General features: G+C 38.5%; 1 protein-coding gene across 3 annotated transcripts in view; it reads left to right on the top strand.

Annotated features, from left to right (window-relative positions):
- FBXL2 (F-box and leucine rich repeat protein 2) overlaps positions 1 to 16,487 on the top strand; it is a 117,732-nt gene that overhangs the window by 54,009 nt on the left and 47,236 nt on the right. For all 3 annotated transcript variants that reach the window (XR_001104711.2, XM_012435546.2, XM_064378578.1), the window contains exons 3-4: positions 10,520 to 10,574; positions 10,831 to 10,905. Coding sequence is in view for 2 of the 3 variants with exons in the window: in XM_012435546.2 (XP_012290969.1) it covers positions 10,520 to 10,574; positions 10,831 to 10,905 (130 nt within the window). In the remaining variant the exon portion in view is untranslated. The remainder of the gene's footprint in view (positions 1 to 10,519; positions 10,575 to 10,830; positions 10,906 to 16,487) is intronic.

Raw genomic sequence — 16,487 nt, 5'->3', positions numbered from 1 at the left:
TATTGGAACAGTACAATGGAAAAGAATAAAGAATATAGAAACAGATCTGTGCACAAATAGGTACTCAGTGTAGGATTGAGGTAAAATCATCAATCAATGTATTAATGTTCAAAAATAAATTCCGTATGGATTGAAAACCAAAAACATGGTAAGTAAAATTGTACACTATTAAAACAGAAAGAGTAGTAAAAGTGAAAATCAATTACTTGATCATCATTTGTAAGGAAATAAAACTAAAGTAAGTGGTAGGAAAGAAAATTAGACTAAAATTAAGGAAATGCAAAACAAACACAATAGAGAAAATTAACAAAGCCCAAAATTGATCTTTTGAAAAGATTAATTAACTTATAAATTCTTACTAAAACTGATTAAGAAAAGAAAGAAGGCACAAATTACTGGTACCAGAAACAGAAGGAGGACATCGCTATAACTTCTACAGAATTACTAACACTGACACCAGAAAAAAACAAAGTCTGAAGATTCCTCTATCTGTTAAAGAAATTGAATCCACAAAGCAACCTCCATGCCCAGATGGCTTCACTTGTGAATTCTTTCAGATGTTAAGATAGAAACAATGTCAGTCTTAACATTAACTTTTCCCAGAAACAGAAAAAGAACATTTACTATATTCATTTTCCATGTCTGCTTTAACAAATTACCAAAATTTGGATGACTGAAAACAACAGAAGTGTATTCTGTCTCAGTTCTGGAGACCAGAGTCTGAATTCAAAGTGTGAGCATGGCTATGCACCCTCTGAAGGCTCTAGGGGAGAATCCATTCTTTCCTCTGCCAGCTTCTTTTGGCTGTACCACTCAGCAGTCTGGGTCTCTGCGGTCACATTGCCTCCTTCTCTTCTCAAGATCCCTAATTTAATTACATTTGCATGCTCCTTTTTCCAAGTAAGGTAATATTCATAGGTTCTGTTGACAAGGTCACAAATCTTTTTTTGGTGGTGGTAGGGCACGTATTCAACCCACTACATTTACTAATTCATTTTGTGAGACTAGGATAATTCTGGTATCAAAACCTACCAGAACATTTTAAGAAAGGAAATATACAGACCAGCCTTCTTGTGAACATAATGCAGAAATCCTGAAGAATATACAATAACATCAGTTAACTAGAACTGGTAGACATTTATCGAATGCTTTATCCAACCACAACAAAACACACAAAATACACATTCTTCTTAAGGTTATATGGAACATTCACCACGATAGACCACATTCCAGGTCATAAAACACTCAGTTCATTTAAAAGAATAGCATACAAAGTGTTCTTATAAACCACATTGAGTTAAACTAGAAGTAAACAACAGAAAGCCAAAAAATCCCAAAGTATTTGGAGATTAAACAACACATAAATAATACATGGGTCAAAGAAAAGGTCTTAAGAGAAAAGCAAAAATATTTTTAAATAAAAATGATAATGCAACTTACCGAACTTTGTAGTAGGCAGTGTTTAGAGGGAATTTTACTGCATTGAATGAATACATTAGAAAAAATAAAGATCTAAAATCAAGAATCTGGTGAGGTGTGGTGGCTCACGCCTGTAATCTTAGCACTTTGGGAGTCCAAAGTGGGTGGGTCACCTGAGGTCAAGAGTTCGAGACCAGCCTGGCCAACGTGGTGAAACCCCGTCTCTACTAACAATACAAAATTAGCCAAGCATGGTGGTGTGTGCCTGTAATCCCAACTACTTGGGAGGCTGAGGCAGGAGAATCACTTGAACCTGGAAGGCGGAGGTTGCAGTGAGCTGAGATCACGCAATTGCACTCCAGCCTGGGCAACAAGAGTGAAACTCCATCTCACAAAAAAATAAAAATGAAATCAAGAATCTAAGCTTTCATTTTAGGAAATTAGAGAAAAATGGGCAAGGTAAAGAAAAGAAATAATGGGCTGATGCAGGAGGATTTCTTGAGATCATGAGTTTGAGACCAAGTGAACATATTGAGACCCCGTCTCTTAAAAAAAAAATTAGCTGGGCGTGGCGGCATGTGTCTGTAGTCCTAACTACTCAGGAGCATCCCTTGAGCCCACGATTTCAAGGTTACAGTGAGCTATGATCACCCTAGAGTACTCCATCCTGAGTGATATAGTGAGACCTTGTCTCTTAAGAAAAAAAAAATGGAAAGGAAGAGTAGAAATCAAGAAAATTAATAACGATAGAGAAAATAAGTGAAACCAAAAGCCAGTTCTTTGAAATGTTCAGTAAAATTGCTAAACCTTTAGCCAGACTAACCAAGATAAAAGAAGAACCGAAGTACCAAGATCAGAAATGAAAGGGATCATTGTTACTGATTACATGGGCGTTAAAAAGATAATAAAGGAATATTAACTCTGTGTTCATATTTAAAAAAAAATTTTTTTTGTGGGTACATAGTAAGCATATATATGGGGTATATGAGATAGTTTGATAACAGGCATGCAGTGTATAATAATCATACCAGGGTAAATGGAGATATTTGTCCCTTCAAGCATTTATACTTTGTGTTATAAACAATCCAAGTACTCTTTTAGTTATTTTTAAGTGTAGAACTTATTACTGACTATAGTTACTCTGTTGTGCTATCGAATACTAGGTCTTACTCATTCTTTCTAACTACTTATCTTACCCGTTAACCATCCCCATGTCCCCTCCACATCCTCCTGCCCTCACTCTTCCCAGCCTCTGGTAGCCACCCTTCTACTCTCTATCTCCATGAGTTCAGTTGTTTTAATTTTTAGCCCCCACAAATAAGTAAGAATATGTGAAGTTTGTCTTTCTGTGCCTGGCTTATTTGACTTAACATAATGACCCCCAGTTCCATCCATGTTGTTGTAAATGACAGGATCTCATTCTTTGTATGACTGAATGTGTATGTGTTAGATGTATATATGTTGGCTATATATGGATGAATGTATCCATTGTATATATGTCCCACATTTTCTTTATCCGTTCATCTGCTGATGTACACTTAAGTTCCTTCCAAATCTTGGCTATTGTGAACAGTGCCACAGCAAATGTGGGAGTGCAGGTATCTCTTCAATATACTGATTTCCTTTCTTTTGGTTATATATGCAGCAATGGAATTTCTGGTTCATATGGGAGCTCTGTTTTTAGTTTTTTGAGGAACCTCCAAACTGTTCTACATAGTAGTTGTATTAATTTACATTCCCACCAACAGTGTGTGAGGGTTCCCTTTTCTCCACATCCTTGCCAGCATTTGTTATTGCCTGACTTTTGGATGTAAGTCATTTTAACTGGGATGAGATGATATCTCATTGTATTTTGATTTGCATTTCTCTGATGATCAGTGATGTTGAGCTCCATTTCATATACTTGTTTGCCATTTGTGTCTTCTTTTGAGAAATGCCTATTCAGATCTTTGGCCCATTTTTAAATTGGATTATTAGATTTCTTTTTCCTATAGAGTTATTCCTTATATATTCTGGTTATTAATCCTTTGTCGGATATGTAGTTTGCAAATATTTTATCCCATCCTGTGGGTTGTCTCTTCACTTTGTTGATTGTATCCTTTGCTGTGCAGAAGCTTTTTAACTTGATGTGATCCCATTTGTCCATTTTTGCTTTAGTTGCCTGTGCTTGTGGGGGTATTACTCAATAAATTTTTGCCCAAAACAATGTCCTGGAGCATTTCCCCCAATGCTTTCATGTAATAGTTTCATAGTTGGAGGTCTTTAATCCATTTTAATTTTATTATTTTATATGGTGAGAGAGAGGGGTCTAGTTTCATTCTTCTGCAGATGGATATCTATTTTTCCCAGCACAATTTATTGAAGAGACTGTCTTTTCCCCCGTGTATGTTCTTGGCTCTTCTGAGTTTACTGTAGGTGTATGAGTTTGTTTCTGGGTTCTCTATTCTGTTCCATATGTGTCTGTTTCTATGGCAGTACCATGCTGTTTTGATTACTATAGCTCTATAGTATAATTTGAAGTCAAGTAATGTGATTTTTCCAGTTTTGTTCTTTTTGCTCGGGGTAGCTTTGGCTATATTCTGGTCTTTTGTGATTCCATATGAATTTTAGGATTGTTTTTGTTCTGTTTTTGTGAAGATTGTCATTTGTACTTTTATAGGGATTGCATTAAGTCTGTCATTTGCTTTGAGTATATGGACATTTTAACAATATTAATTCTTGCTTAAACCCAGGAGGCAGAGGTTTTAGTGAGCTAAGATCACACCATTGCACTCCAGCCTGGGTGACAACAAAACAAAACAATTGATTCTTCTAACCCATGAACATGGAATATCTTTCCATTTTGTGTGTCTGTGTGTCCTTTTCAATTTCTTGCATTAGTGTTTTATATTTTTATTGTAGAGATCTTTCACTTTTTGGCTAATTTGATTCTTATTTAATGTTATTCAATTTTATTTGTGACTGTTGTAAGTGGGATTACTTTTTAAATTTCTTTTTCAGATTGTTCACTGTTGGCATATAGAAATGCTACTGATTTTTGTGTGTTGATTTTGTATCCTGCAACTTGATTGAATTTATCAGTTCTAATCATTTTTTGGTAGAATGTTTAGATTTTCCCAAGTATAAGATCATATCATCATCAAACAAGGATAATGTGACTTCTTCCTTTCCAATTTGAATGCCCTTTATTTCTTTCCCTTATCTGTTGCTCTAGCTAGGACTTCCAGTACTATGTTGAATAACAATGATGAAACAACATAGTGGGATCCCCGTCACTTAAAAAAAAAATAGTCAACATAGACTTCCAGTACTATGTTGAATAACAGTGGTGAAAGTGGTCATCCTTGATCTTAGCAGAAAGGCTTTTAATTTTTCCCTATTCAGTATGATACTAGCTCTGGGTCTGTCCTATGTGGCATTTATTATGTTGAGGTATGTTCCTTCTATGCCCAGTTTGTTGAGAGGTTTTATCATGAAGTGAGACTGAATGTCATCAGTGCTTTTTCAGCATCAATTGATTATGTGGCTTTTGCCCTTCATTTTGTTGATATGATGTATCACATTGATTGATTTGCATATGTTGAACCATCCTTGCTTCCCTGGAATAATGCTCACATGGTCACAATGAACGATCTTTTTAATGTGTTGTTGAATTCAATTTGCTAGTATTTTGTTGAGAATTTTCACATCAATATTCATCAGAGATATTGGCCTGTAGTTTTCTTTTTTTGGTCTTGTCTGGTTCTGGTATCAGGCTAATACTGGCCTTGTAAAATGAGTTTGGAAGTGTTTCCTCCTCATCTGTTTTTTGAAATAGTTTGAGTGGGATTGGTAGTAGTTTTTCTTCAAATGTTTGGTAGAATTCAGCAGTGAGGCCACGAAGTCCTGAGCTTTTCAAAACTTGGTGACTTTTTATTACGGCTTTGATCTCACATTCACAAATTTGATAGCTTAGATGGAAAGGACCGATTCCTTGAAAGACACAAACTAGCAAAAACTCATACAACGAGAAGTAAACTGAATAGGCATATATATTAAAGAAATGTAATAATTAATAACCTTCCAAAACAGAAGGCACCAGACCCAGATGGTGGTTTCAGTGGTGAATTTTACCAAACTTTTAAGAAAGAAATGATACCTGTTCTCTATAATAATATTGCCCATGAAATTGGAAGCAGAACACTTCCCTAATTCTTGGAGCCCAGTGTTACCATAATAACAAGACCATATAAAAATATTACAAAAAGGGAGCACTCAAGACCAACATTTTTCATAAAAATAGATGCAAAAATCTTTAACAAAATATTAGCAAGTCAAATCCAGTGATATACAAAATAATTGTATCCACAATAAAGCAGAATTTATTTCAAGTATGCAAGACTATTTTAACCATTCAAAAATCAGTGTAATCTATTGCATCAACAGACTAAAGAAAAAATCTTACGGGTCACATCAGAAAATGCAGAAAAAATACTTGACAAATTGTGGCACCCATTCATGATAAAATTGCTCATCAGACTAGGAATAGAGGGGAACTTCCTGACTTGATAAAGAACATCTACACAAGACCTACAGCTAACATCAAATGTACCACACTCAAACAGCATGTTAATGATAGGGGGAACTACGTGTGTTTGTTGGCAGGTATGCATATGGTAACTCTCTGCACTGCTCACTCTTATTTTAAATAAAAATTTTAAAGAGATAAATGTGAGAGGTGTCAAAATCATCCATGTGCAAAATGGAAATATTTTACAGGATGTAACAAAGGAATTAGAAAATAATTGAAAGGCCGGAAAAAAAAAACCATATAGTAAACATCATCATAATTGAATAGTGGCAGCTTTTTCTCTGAGATGAGAATGCGACAGAGATATATTTCATTACCAGTTCTTTTTATCATTGTACTAGAGAAGATCATAGCCACTGTAATAAGCAAAAGAAATAGAAAGTATAATTATTGGAAAGGAGGAAAGTTGGTTCATTATTTAATAGTGAATTGATGTTTTATGTAGAGACAGAGCAAGACTCTCTCGGGAAAAAAAAATCAGAATGAATAAACAAATTTAGAAATATGGTTGGGTACAAGGTCAGTATATGAAAATTAACATTATAAACTAACAACAATTAAAGAATGACATTTAAAATATTCCCCTTTTTTTTTTTTTTTTTTTTTGAGACAGGGTCTCACTCTGTCACCCAGGTTCACAGCTCACTGCTGCCTTGACCTTCCTGGGTTCTGCTGATCCTACCACCTCAGCCTCCTGAGTAGCTGGGACTATGGGCATTCACCACCACACCCAGCTAATTATTATATATATTTTTTGTAGTAATGGGATTTTACCATGTGACTCATGCTGGTCTTGACTTCCTGGGCCCAGGTGATCCTCCTGCCTCAGCCTTCCAAAATTCTGGGATTATAGGCATGAGCCACCATGCCCACCTCAAAATATTCCATTTTAATAATAAGAACATTAAATAACCAGAAAAAAAATCTAAAGATGAGTAAGGTATCTATGTGGAAAACTGTAACAATTACTGTGAGAAATTAAAGAAGTCCTAAATAAATTTTGGAATGGATCTTGTTTCTGGATTAGAAGATTTAATATGGTAAAAATCTGAATTTTTCCCAAATTTTCTATAAATTCAATGCAATCCCAGTAAAAATTTCAGAAAATTTTCTTGTGGAAATTGATATACTGATTCTGAAACTTAATTGGAAATTCTGAGTATCGAGAATAACTAAGATAATCTTGATAGAGAAGAACAAAGTTGAAAGTCTTACGTTACCAGACATTGTGACTTATTATTGAAGCTTCATAATTAAAACAGCCTTACTTGCACAAAGGCAAACAGACTAATGGAGCACAATACAAAGTCCAAAAGTGCATCCAACCCTTTGCTCCCCTGTGTGTATTTCTAACCAGGGTGCTACTGTAGCACTTGCCTCATAAAGTTGAGGTTATCACATTTGAGATAGGAAGCACTTTCCAGGAAAGAATGTTTTGGAGGGGTTGGGACTCAGTTTGCCACTCGTGTAGCTATCTGCGTTTCTATTGCCAGTATCCCCGGCTGTGTAATTCAGTGCATTACTTTTATTCATTGAAATGTGAGTCAGGAATTGGCTTTGGCGTCAGTGTGGTAGTTTGGAGTATTGCCATGCCTATTTGTGCAAATTCAGCTACTCAGTGTAAAAGGTTGGTGAGAGGGGAAATAATGTAAATACTTTAGGCAAGCTATTTTTTCATTCACTAATCATAAAACTAGGTAGTAAGCATGAGATGAAAACTGTGAATTCCTGTTCCACCTGTTGGTTCCTGTGTGTCTCAATGTGTGCGCATCTTGCTTCATTTGTGAGTGAAGCATGAATCCAGTTTGTTCCAAACAGCATACTCACTAAATGAAAACTACTTCATCTGTTATCAGTTAAGAAATAGCACTGTAGGCTGGGTGTGGTGGCTCACACCTGTAATCCCAGCACTTTGGGAGGCCAAGGCAGGTGGGTCACCTGAGGTTGGGAGTTTGTGACCAACATGGAAAAACCCCATCTCTACTAAAAATACAAAATTAGCTGGGCGTGGTGGCACATGCCTATAATCCCAGTTTCTTGGGAGGCTGAGGCAGGAGAATTGCTTGAAGCTGGGAGGCGGAGGTTGTGGTGAGCCGAGATTGCACCATTGTACTCCAGCCTGGGCAACAAGAGTGAAACTCCATCTCAAAAAAAAAAAAAAAATGCACTGTTGACCTAAATAAGGAAACTGAGGCAAAATTAAGCTAGAGAGTTTATCTCAAGGTTGAGACTGAATCAGGAGAGGGGGCGATTACAGAAGTTGTTTTTTGGGAACTCTCATTGGTTTCCAGAGTAACATTGATTAGTGATTGGCTGTACATTGTTGAACTATGGGGTAGGAGTTATGGTGACCAGTGTATGGCATTGTCGGGTTACTTTATAGCTACTTGTGTCAGTCACTCTAGAGCCCACATAGCAACTGACATCTCTTAGATTAAAAGTTTCTTTTCTTTCTCGGGATCTAGTCCAATTCTGAGGGAAAAACAGCTGTGTTAAACTTTCCAAAGCAGTATATGTAATGGTCATGGGCTTGTGCTCTTGAGCCAGACTACCTGGGTTGAAATCCTAGTTCTGCCTTTACTATCAGTGTGCCCTGGGCAGGTTACTTAACCTCTATGCTCAGTGTCCTTACCTGTAAAATGAAGATAGTAATAGCACAACACCTCATAGCAGTGTTGTGCCAGTCAAATGACTAGCATGTAGACCATGGCTGGCACATAGTCAGTGCATAATCAATGTTAACTGTTTTTTTTTTTATTATTGCCAGTGTTATTATTACTGAGCTGTGATAAAGGTGGTATACTCTTAAGGGATTTTCAAGGGAAACAGCTAACTCTTTTTTTTACCTTTGACTTATGCTTTTAGAACCCAATCCCTGCATGAAATCTGATTCTACTGTACCAGGCTAGTTTCTCTGTCTGGTGCTTGTTTCCTGCAGGGAGCTGACAATTGGATATGGCTAGCTGTGGGATGGTCATATGGCATAGGACACAGCTCTTAGGGGCAGGAGAGCCTTTGAGTTGGGCACTGTAGATGTGTAAATACCCTGAAGTACATTGAATATATATGTTTAAGTACTCATATTTTAGCCGCCACCAGCATTTTTCTATGTACTACAAGCCACTGAATCTTTTTTTTTTTTTTTTTGAGATGGAGTCTCGCTCTGTCACCCAGGTTGGAGTGCAGTGGCGCAGTCTCGGCTCACTGCAACCTCCACCTCCCGATTCAAGTGCTTCTCCTGCCTCAGCCTCCTGAGTAGCTGGGATTACAGGGGCCTGCCACCACACCCGGCTAATTTTTGTATTTTTAGTAGAGACAGGGTTTCATTATGTTGGTCAGGCTGGTCTCAAACTCCTGACCTTGTGATCCTCCCGCCTCAGCCTTCCAAAGTGCTGGGAATACAGATGTGAGCCACTGTGCCCAGCCAGAATCTTTAAAAGTCAATGTAGCCCATTATGCTTCTGTCCTTTACTTTTCACTAGAAAATGACTGTAGCCTATACTGTAGATGGCATCTGTGCAGTCACTATCCCATGGAACTGCATGTGGGTGTGTTATTGTAGGGTACAACACTCTGATGTTTTATGATTCTACTCTCCTTCCCTGAGCCCATGGATTTTTACCCCACCACTGATTGTTACCTTTGAAGAATTTTGAGGAACATTATAGGTGGCTGTTTGCCATCTTCCCACTCTCCCCCTTCCACACTCAGAGGCACAGACTCTCATATTTACTTTCCAGGACCCTCAGAATTGAGGCACTGTTCTTGTTCCTGATTTCAACCCTATCCAGCCTTCTTTCACAGAAAAGCTGACCTTTGTTTTTGGCTGTCACTCTGCAGTACTGAGGCGCACACGGCTGTTTGCTCACATGCTGTCAGCGGCAGCTCCTCTCCTTGACTGCCAGGATGTTAAGGCTTCACTCTGTCCCCTGCCAAGCTGGCAGCTACTGGTCCCTCTAAGGCATTACCAATGCCAACTAAGATTTTGTTTGCTTCTGTCTGCCTTTCTTTCCCCCATCTTTCCTATGTTCTGTGGTTCCTTGGCTTTTGGCTAGGAAAAACTGGTCACTTACAGATTTTGCCAACTAATGAGCTCCATCTTTCTGCCAGGCGAACAAATACTTCAAATGGGCTTTGTCATCAAGCTTTTTTTGACAATGTTATTTGAGGCTCGGGCATCTGAGCCTGTTTATTGCATCTACCACCAAAAGAGGGCTTATTCTGCTGAAGAGTTGGTCTTCAAATAGAACCAGTTGTGGTCTTTCTCGTGTCCATTTCTTAGAACAAGGGAAATACAAGCTTAATGATTTCTAAGGTAATTTGTACAGTGTGTCCAAAACTTCTTAATATGCAAACATTTAATATTTCACTGTAGTGATATAAAATTATAGCGCACTTGTATATTGCAGATTGAGGAATCTTGAAAAAACTGACGTATCCAGGTGGCACATTAGATTTTATCTTTCAAGTTATAATTATACTGAAATGTTAACACCATCTCGTGTTTGTGTTTTTTTCCTCTCTCTATAGAATATTTTCCTTCTTGGATATAGTAACTTTGTGCCGATGTGCACAGATTTCCAAGGTAGAGTATTCACCAGATTTTTAATCAATAAATATCAAGTTGTATTAGAATGAGTTTTAGTTCAAATTACTGAAAATTAAAACTTTATCTTTATACTTAATATAACACAATGGTATAATTTTGCATTTGATGATTTACTTAATATACATCAAAAATAAAAGCTTGGAAATAAAGGTTAATCAAAGCTTTCTTTAATAGTCTCAATAAATGTTTTTCTTTCACCCCAATCCCTCTTCCTTTACCTCCCACCTTCCAGGCTTGGAACATCTTAGCCCTGGATGGAAGCAACTGGCAAAGAATAGATCTTTTTAACTTTCAAACAGATGTAGAGGTAAGTTAGCTTTGGTTTAGACAGAAAACTTTAAAAGGCTGAGTAGCTGTTCCCTGTTTCCCGCCTTTTTATATTTTACTGCATTTAGATCTACTATTAAAGTGCTGAGGTAGAACAGAAAAAAGAAAAACTGGAAGAGATTTGCATACATCAAACCAGAATCCTGCTTGCATTTTAAATTGTATCAGTAACAGACTGCTTTTCCCTCGTTTATGTTTATAGTCTGAGTTTTACTACTCAGCTTTTTAAAGCCACACACCTGCATCATTAATACCTGGTTCAGTGCTTTAACCTTAGGAGACTTCACAAATATTTATTGACCTAAAAAATCTGCTGAGAGTTTTAATTCAGCATCAAAAGTGGAGAAATGGCAGAAGCACAAGCCCACGAGTAAGGCTGGAAATCTAAAGTGTCATCCCAGCTCAGCCACTTAAGTCGTATAATCTCTTAGTACTTCTGTTTTATTATCCGTAAAATAAAGAAGTAAAGTAATAGTTAAGTCTTTTATAATTCCAAGATGCTGATATATTTATCTGTAAATATGTAAATGTCTCCATTTAAGTGTGATAAAAGTGACTAAATAAGAAAAGTTTATTTTAAAACAACTTTAATACTCAATACTAAATTTCTAACCAAAAAGAAAGTTGAGGCAGGGAACATTAAAGGGCGTTGTACTTAGGAATTGTCTGAAGCGCTGGTTCGAGGGTCTTGAGATTCTGAAATTTATCTACCTCATGTGAAACCTAATTTATTTCCAGTTTAGCCAACTAACTTACAGTAGTGGAACTGCATTTTAATTTACTTACTCACATAGTATGTTTGCCATGTGTTTTTACCAAGGTGTACATGGTGGGGTTTTTTTTTTTTAATGGATGAGGAAATTAATATGTTTAACAGTAGGATTGAGCCAAGCAATTTCCTGCTAGCTACTTAAGCTGGCTTGACTTAGACAAACTAATGGTCGGTTGTGGAGACTCTTCACCTCCTTCTTTAGGTTACTTACTGCACGAGAGTCTCTGGTCCTCACCTTAAACCAGTGGAGCACAATACTTCCAGTAAGTGGGGCAGAGCAGAAGATTTCCCTTTATTAAATCAAAAGAGAAACCCCTTATTTCTGTCATATTGTGGTGTTCTGAGCTTGGAAGGAGCAGGGACCTCAAGGATTTGTGCCCATCCTGGAAAGATAAGCTCTAGGTCCTGTCTTAACACTGTAGTTTCTGAATTAGGTGTTCTTTAGTGCTCTTTTGAGACTTATTGGCAGCGATTACAATAGTGCCCACCTAAACATGCCAACATTCCATGCCAGTGAATGTAATTCCCCTTCAAACTAATCATCTCTAAATCTTTGTTCACTGTGTCTACTTAGTGATGATGTAGAGGACCTTTAATTTCTAAAAATTGTAGTCATTTCTACTGACCAAAAAGAGCATTATTGTTTTGAAAAAGTTGAGCAAAATAATTTCTCTTTTTCTGTGGTTCTTCACGTCTCCTCAATTTTGATGACTTTTCCAACCATACAACCTTTTTGGAAAACACATGAAGAACTTTTAAAGTCAGGCCGGATGCAGTGGCTCACACCTGAAATCCCAACACTGTGGGAGGCCAAGGCGGGCAGATTGCTGGAGCCCAAGAGTTCAAGACCAGCCTGGGCAACATAGCAAAACCCTGTATCTACAAATGAAAAAAACAAAAATTAGCCAGGCACAATGGCACACACCTGTAGTCCCAGCTACTCAGGAGGCTGAAGTGGGAGGATCACCTGAGCCCAGAAGGCAGAGGTTACAATGAACTCTGATTGTGCCATTGCACTCTAGCCTGGGTGACAGAGTGAGACCCTGTCTCAAAAAAAAAAAAAAAAAAATTAGGGCAGCACTAAGATGGCCGAGAGAAGGCAACACCAGAATGCAGCTCCCAGCAAATGAGATGCAGAGGGCTAGAGGACTTCATGATTCCAAGTGAGGTGCCAGGTTCGTTTTAGGGGGACTGGAAGGATTCTGACAGTAGCTCAGGGAGGGAGCCAAAGCAAGGCGAGAGCCACCCAGGGAGAAAGAACCAAGACAGGGCGGGCGTGTCCCCACCTGGAATGTGCAGCCAGCTTGGAGGGTCAGGGGACTTCACCCCCTCTGTGCTCCGATTCGGATCCTGTGCTTACCTCATCCCTCCTGCAACCCACAGTCCACGAGAGCCCCAGACTGAGGGTCGCGGTGGGTTGTCGATGCATATCTGAGCCATGGCTCCCACCTGGTGCCGAAAGTTGTTGACTGGACCTGGGCGGAAATTTGGACTAGCGCCAGCGGGACAGAACCCACAGAAAGAGGCAGAGTTGAAAGCAGGGAAACAGGTCTTAAGGCCTGGCAGGCCCCACCCCCAACAAAACTCAAACTGAAGCCTGTGCACCAGAGAGCTTGGCAGCAAATACACCAGTTTGACCCCAACCAGGAAGATCGAGCTCAGGGAAGGAGAGATGCCATTGGGAAGCGGGGGTCTAATTTCACCTTCACCCCAGGGAAGGACCACCCACCCAGCAACCTGACTGAATCTGAGGCAGCCCAGCAGCGCCTCTACAGGCCAAAAAAGTTATAGCTCCAACTGCAACAGAAAGGACATCCACTCAGAGATTTCTCCTGAAATCACCAACTTCAAAGATCAAAGGGAGATAAATCCATGAAGATGTGGAAAAAACAGCGCAGAAAGGATGAAACCTTCAAAGACCAGAAAACCCCTTCCCCTCCCAGGGATCATAACTCCTCACCATCAAGGGAACAAAACAAGACAAAATGAGTGTGATGAATTGACAGAAGCAGGCTTCAGAAGGTGGATAATAACAAACTTCTTTGAGTTAAAAGACCATGTTCTAACCCAATGCAAAGAAACTAAGAACCTTGAAAAAAGGTTTGAGGAAATGCTAAATAGAATAACCAGCTTAGAGAAGAACATAAATGACTTGACAGAGCTGAAAAACAGCACAAGAACTTTACGAGGCATGCACAAGTTTCAACAGCCAAATTGATCAAGCAGAAGAAAGGATATCAGAGATAGAAGATCAAATGAATGAAATAAAATGAGAAGGCAAGATTAGAGAAAAAAGAGTGAAAAGAAATGAACAAAGCCTCCAAGAACTATGGGATTATGTGAAGAGACCTAATCTATGCTTGATCGGCATACCTGAATGTGATGGGGAGAATGAATCCAAGCTGGAAAACACTCTTCAGGATATTATCCAAGAGAACTTTCCCAACCTAACAAGGCAGGCCAACATTCAAATCCAGGAATTACACAGAACACCACAAAGATATTCCTCAAGAAGAGCAATCCCAAGGCACATAACCGTCAAATTCACCAGGGTTGAAATGAAGGAAAAAATCCTAAGTGCAGCCAGACAGAAAGGTCGAGTTACCCACAAAGGAAAGACCATCAGACTCACAGCGGATCTCTCGGCAGAAACTCTACAAGCTAGAAGGGAGTGGGGGCCAATATTCAACATCCTTAAAGAAAAGTCCTTTCAACCCAGAATTTCATATCTGGCCAAACTAAGCTTCATGAGTGAAGGAGAAATATAATCCTTTACAGACAAGCAACTGCTGAGAGATTTCATCGCTACAAGACCTGCCTTACAAGAACTCCTGAAGGAAGTACTAAACATGGAAAGGAACAACCAGTACCAGCCACTACAAAAACGTACTGAATGGTAAAGAACAATGACACAATGAAGAAACCATGTCAACTAACAGGCAAAACAACCAGCCAGTAACAAAATGGCAGGATCAAATTCAAACATAACAAGATTAACGTTGAATGTAAATGGCCTAAATGCTCTAGTCAAAAGACACAGACTGGCAAGCTGGATAAAAGTCAAGACCCAATGGTGTGCTGTAGTCGGGAAACCCATCTCATGTGCAAAGGCTCACATAGACTCAAAATAAAGGGATGGAAGAAGATCTGCCAAGCAAATGGAGAGCAAAAAAAAGCAGGGGTAGCAATCCTAGTCTCTGATAAAATAGACTTTAAACCAACAAAGAACGAGAGAGACAAAGAAGGGCATTACATAATCGTAAAAGGATCAATGCAACAAGAAGAGCTAACTATCCTAAATATATATACACCCAATACAGGAGCACCCAGATACATAAAGCAAGTTCTTAATGACCTACAAAGAGACTTAGACTCACACAGTAATAGTGGGAGACTTTAATACTCCACTGACAATACTGGACAGATCAATGAGACAGAAAGTCACCAAGGATATCCAGGACTTGAACGCAGACCTGGACCAAGCAGACCTAATAGACATTTACAGAACACTCCACCCCAAACACATTCTTCTCAGCACCACATCACACTTACTCTAAAATTGACCACATAATTGAAAGTAAATCACTCCTCAGCAAATGCAAAAGAACAGAAATCATAACAAGCAGTCTCTCCAACCACAGTGCAATCAAATTAGAACTCAGGATTAAGAAGCTTTTCTCAAAACTGCACAATCACATGGAAACTGAACAACTTGCTCCTGAATGATGAGTGGATAAACAATGAAATAAAGGCAGAAATCAAAATGTTCTTCAAAACCAACGAGAACGAAGATACAACATACCAGAATCTATGGGACACATTTAAAGCAGTGTCTGGAGGGAAATTTATAGCAATGAATGCCCACATGAGAAACGAGAAGATCTAAAATTGACGCCCTATCATCAAAATTGAAAGAGCTAGAGGAGTAAGATCAAAAAAACTCAAAAGCTAGCAGTAGACAAGAAGTAACTAAGATCAAAGCAGAACTAAAGGAAATAGAGACACAAAAAACCCTTCAAAAAATCAAGGAATCCAGGAGCTGGTTTTTTGAAAAGATCAACAAAATAGACCTCTAGCCAGATTAATTAAAAAAGAAAAGGGGGAAGAATCAAATAGATGCAATAAAATACAATGAAGGGGATATCACCACTGATTCCACAGAAATACAAACTACCATCACAGATTACTACAAACAGCTCTATGCACATAAAGCAGTAAATCTGAAAGAAATGGATAAATTCCTGGACACTTGTACCTCCCGAGACTAAGCCAGGAAGAAGTTGAAACCCTGAATAGACCAATAACAAGGTCGGAAGTCAAGGCAGCAATTAATAGCCTACCAACCAAAAAAAAGTCCAGGTCCAGACGGGTTCACAGCTGAATTCTACCAGATATACAAAGAGGAGCTGGTACCATTCCTGTTGAAACTATTCCAAACAATACAAAAAGAGGGAATCCTCCCTAACTTTTTCTATGAAACCTCTATCATCCTGATACCAAAACCTGGCAGAGACACAACTAAAAAAGAAAACTATAGGACAATATCCATGATGAACATTGATGCAAAAATCTTCAATAAAATACTGGCAAACCCATTGCAACAGCACATCAAAAACTTATCCATCACAATCAAGTAGGCTTCATCCCAGGAATGCAAGGCTGGTTCAACGTATGCAAGTCTATAAACGTAATCCACCATGTAAACAGAACCAAAGACAAAAACCACATGATTATCTCAATAGATGCAGAGAAGACCTTTGACAAAACTCAACAGCCCTTTATGCTAAACA

The sequence above is a fragment of the Aotus nancymaae genome, unplaced genomic scaffold, assembly GCF_030222135.1.
Source record: "Aotus nancymaae isolate 86718 unplaced genomic scaffold, 86718_ANA_hifiasm-v0.15.2.pri h1tg000019l, whole genome shotgun sequence".
In the NCBI taxonomy this organism is placed as follows: Eukaryota; Metazoa; Chordata; class Mammalia; order Primates; family Aotidae; genus Aotus; species Aotus nancymaae.
This window is presented reverse-complemented; position numbering and strand designations above follow the sequence as displayed.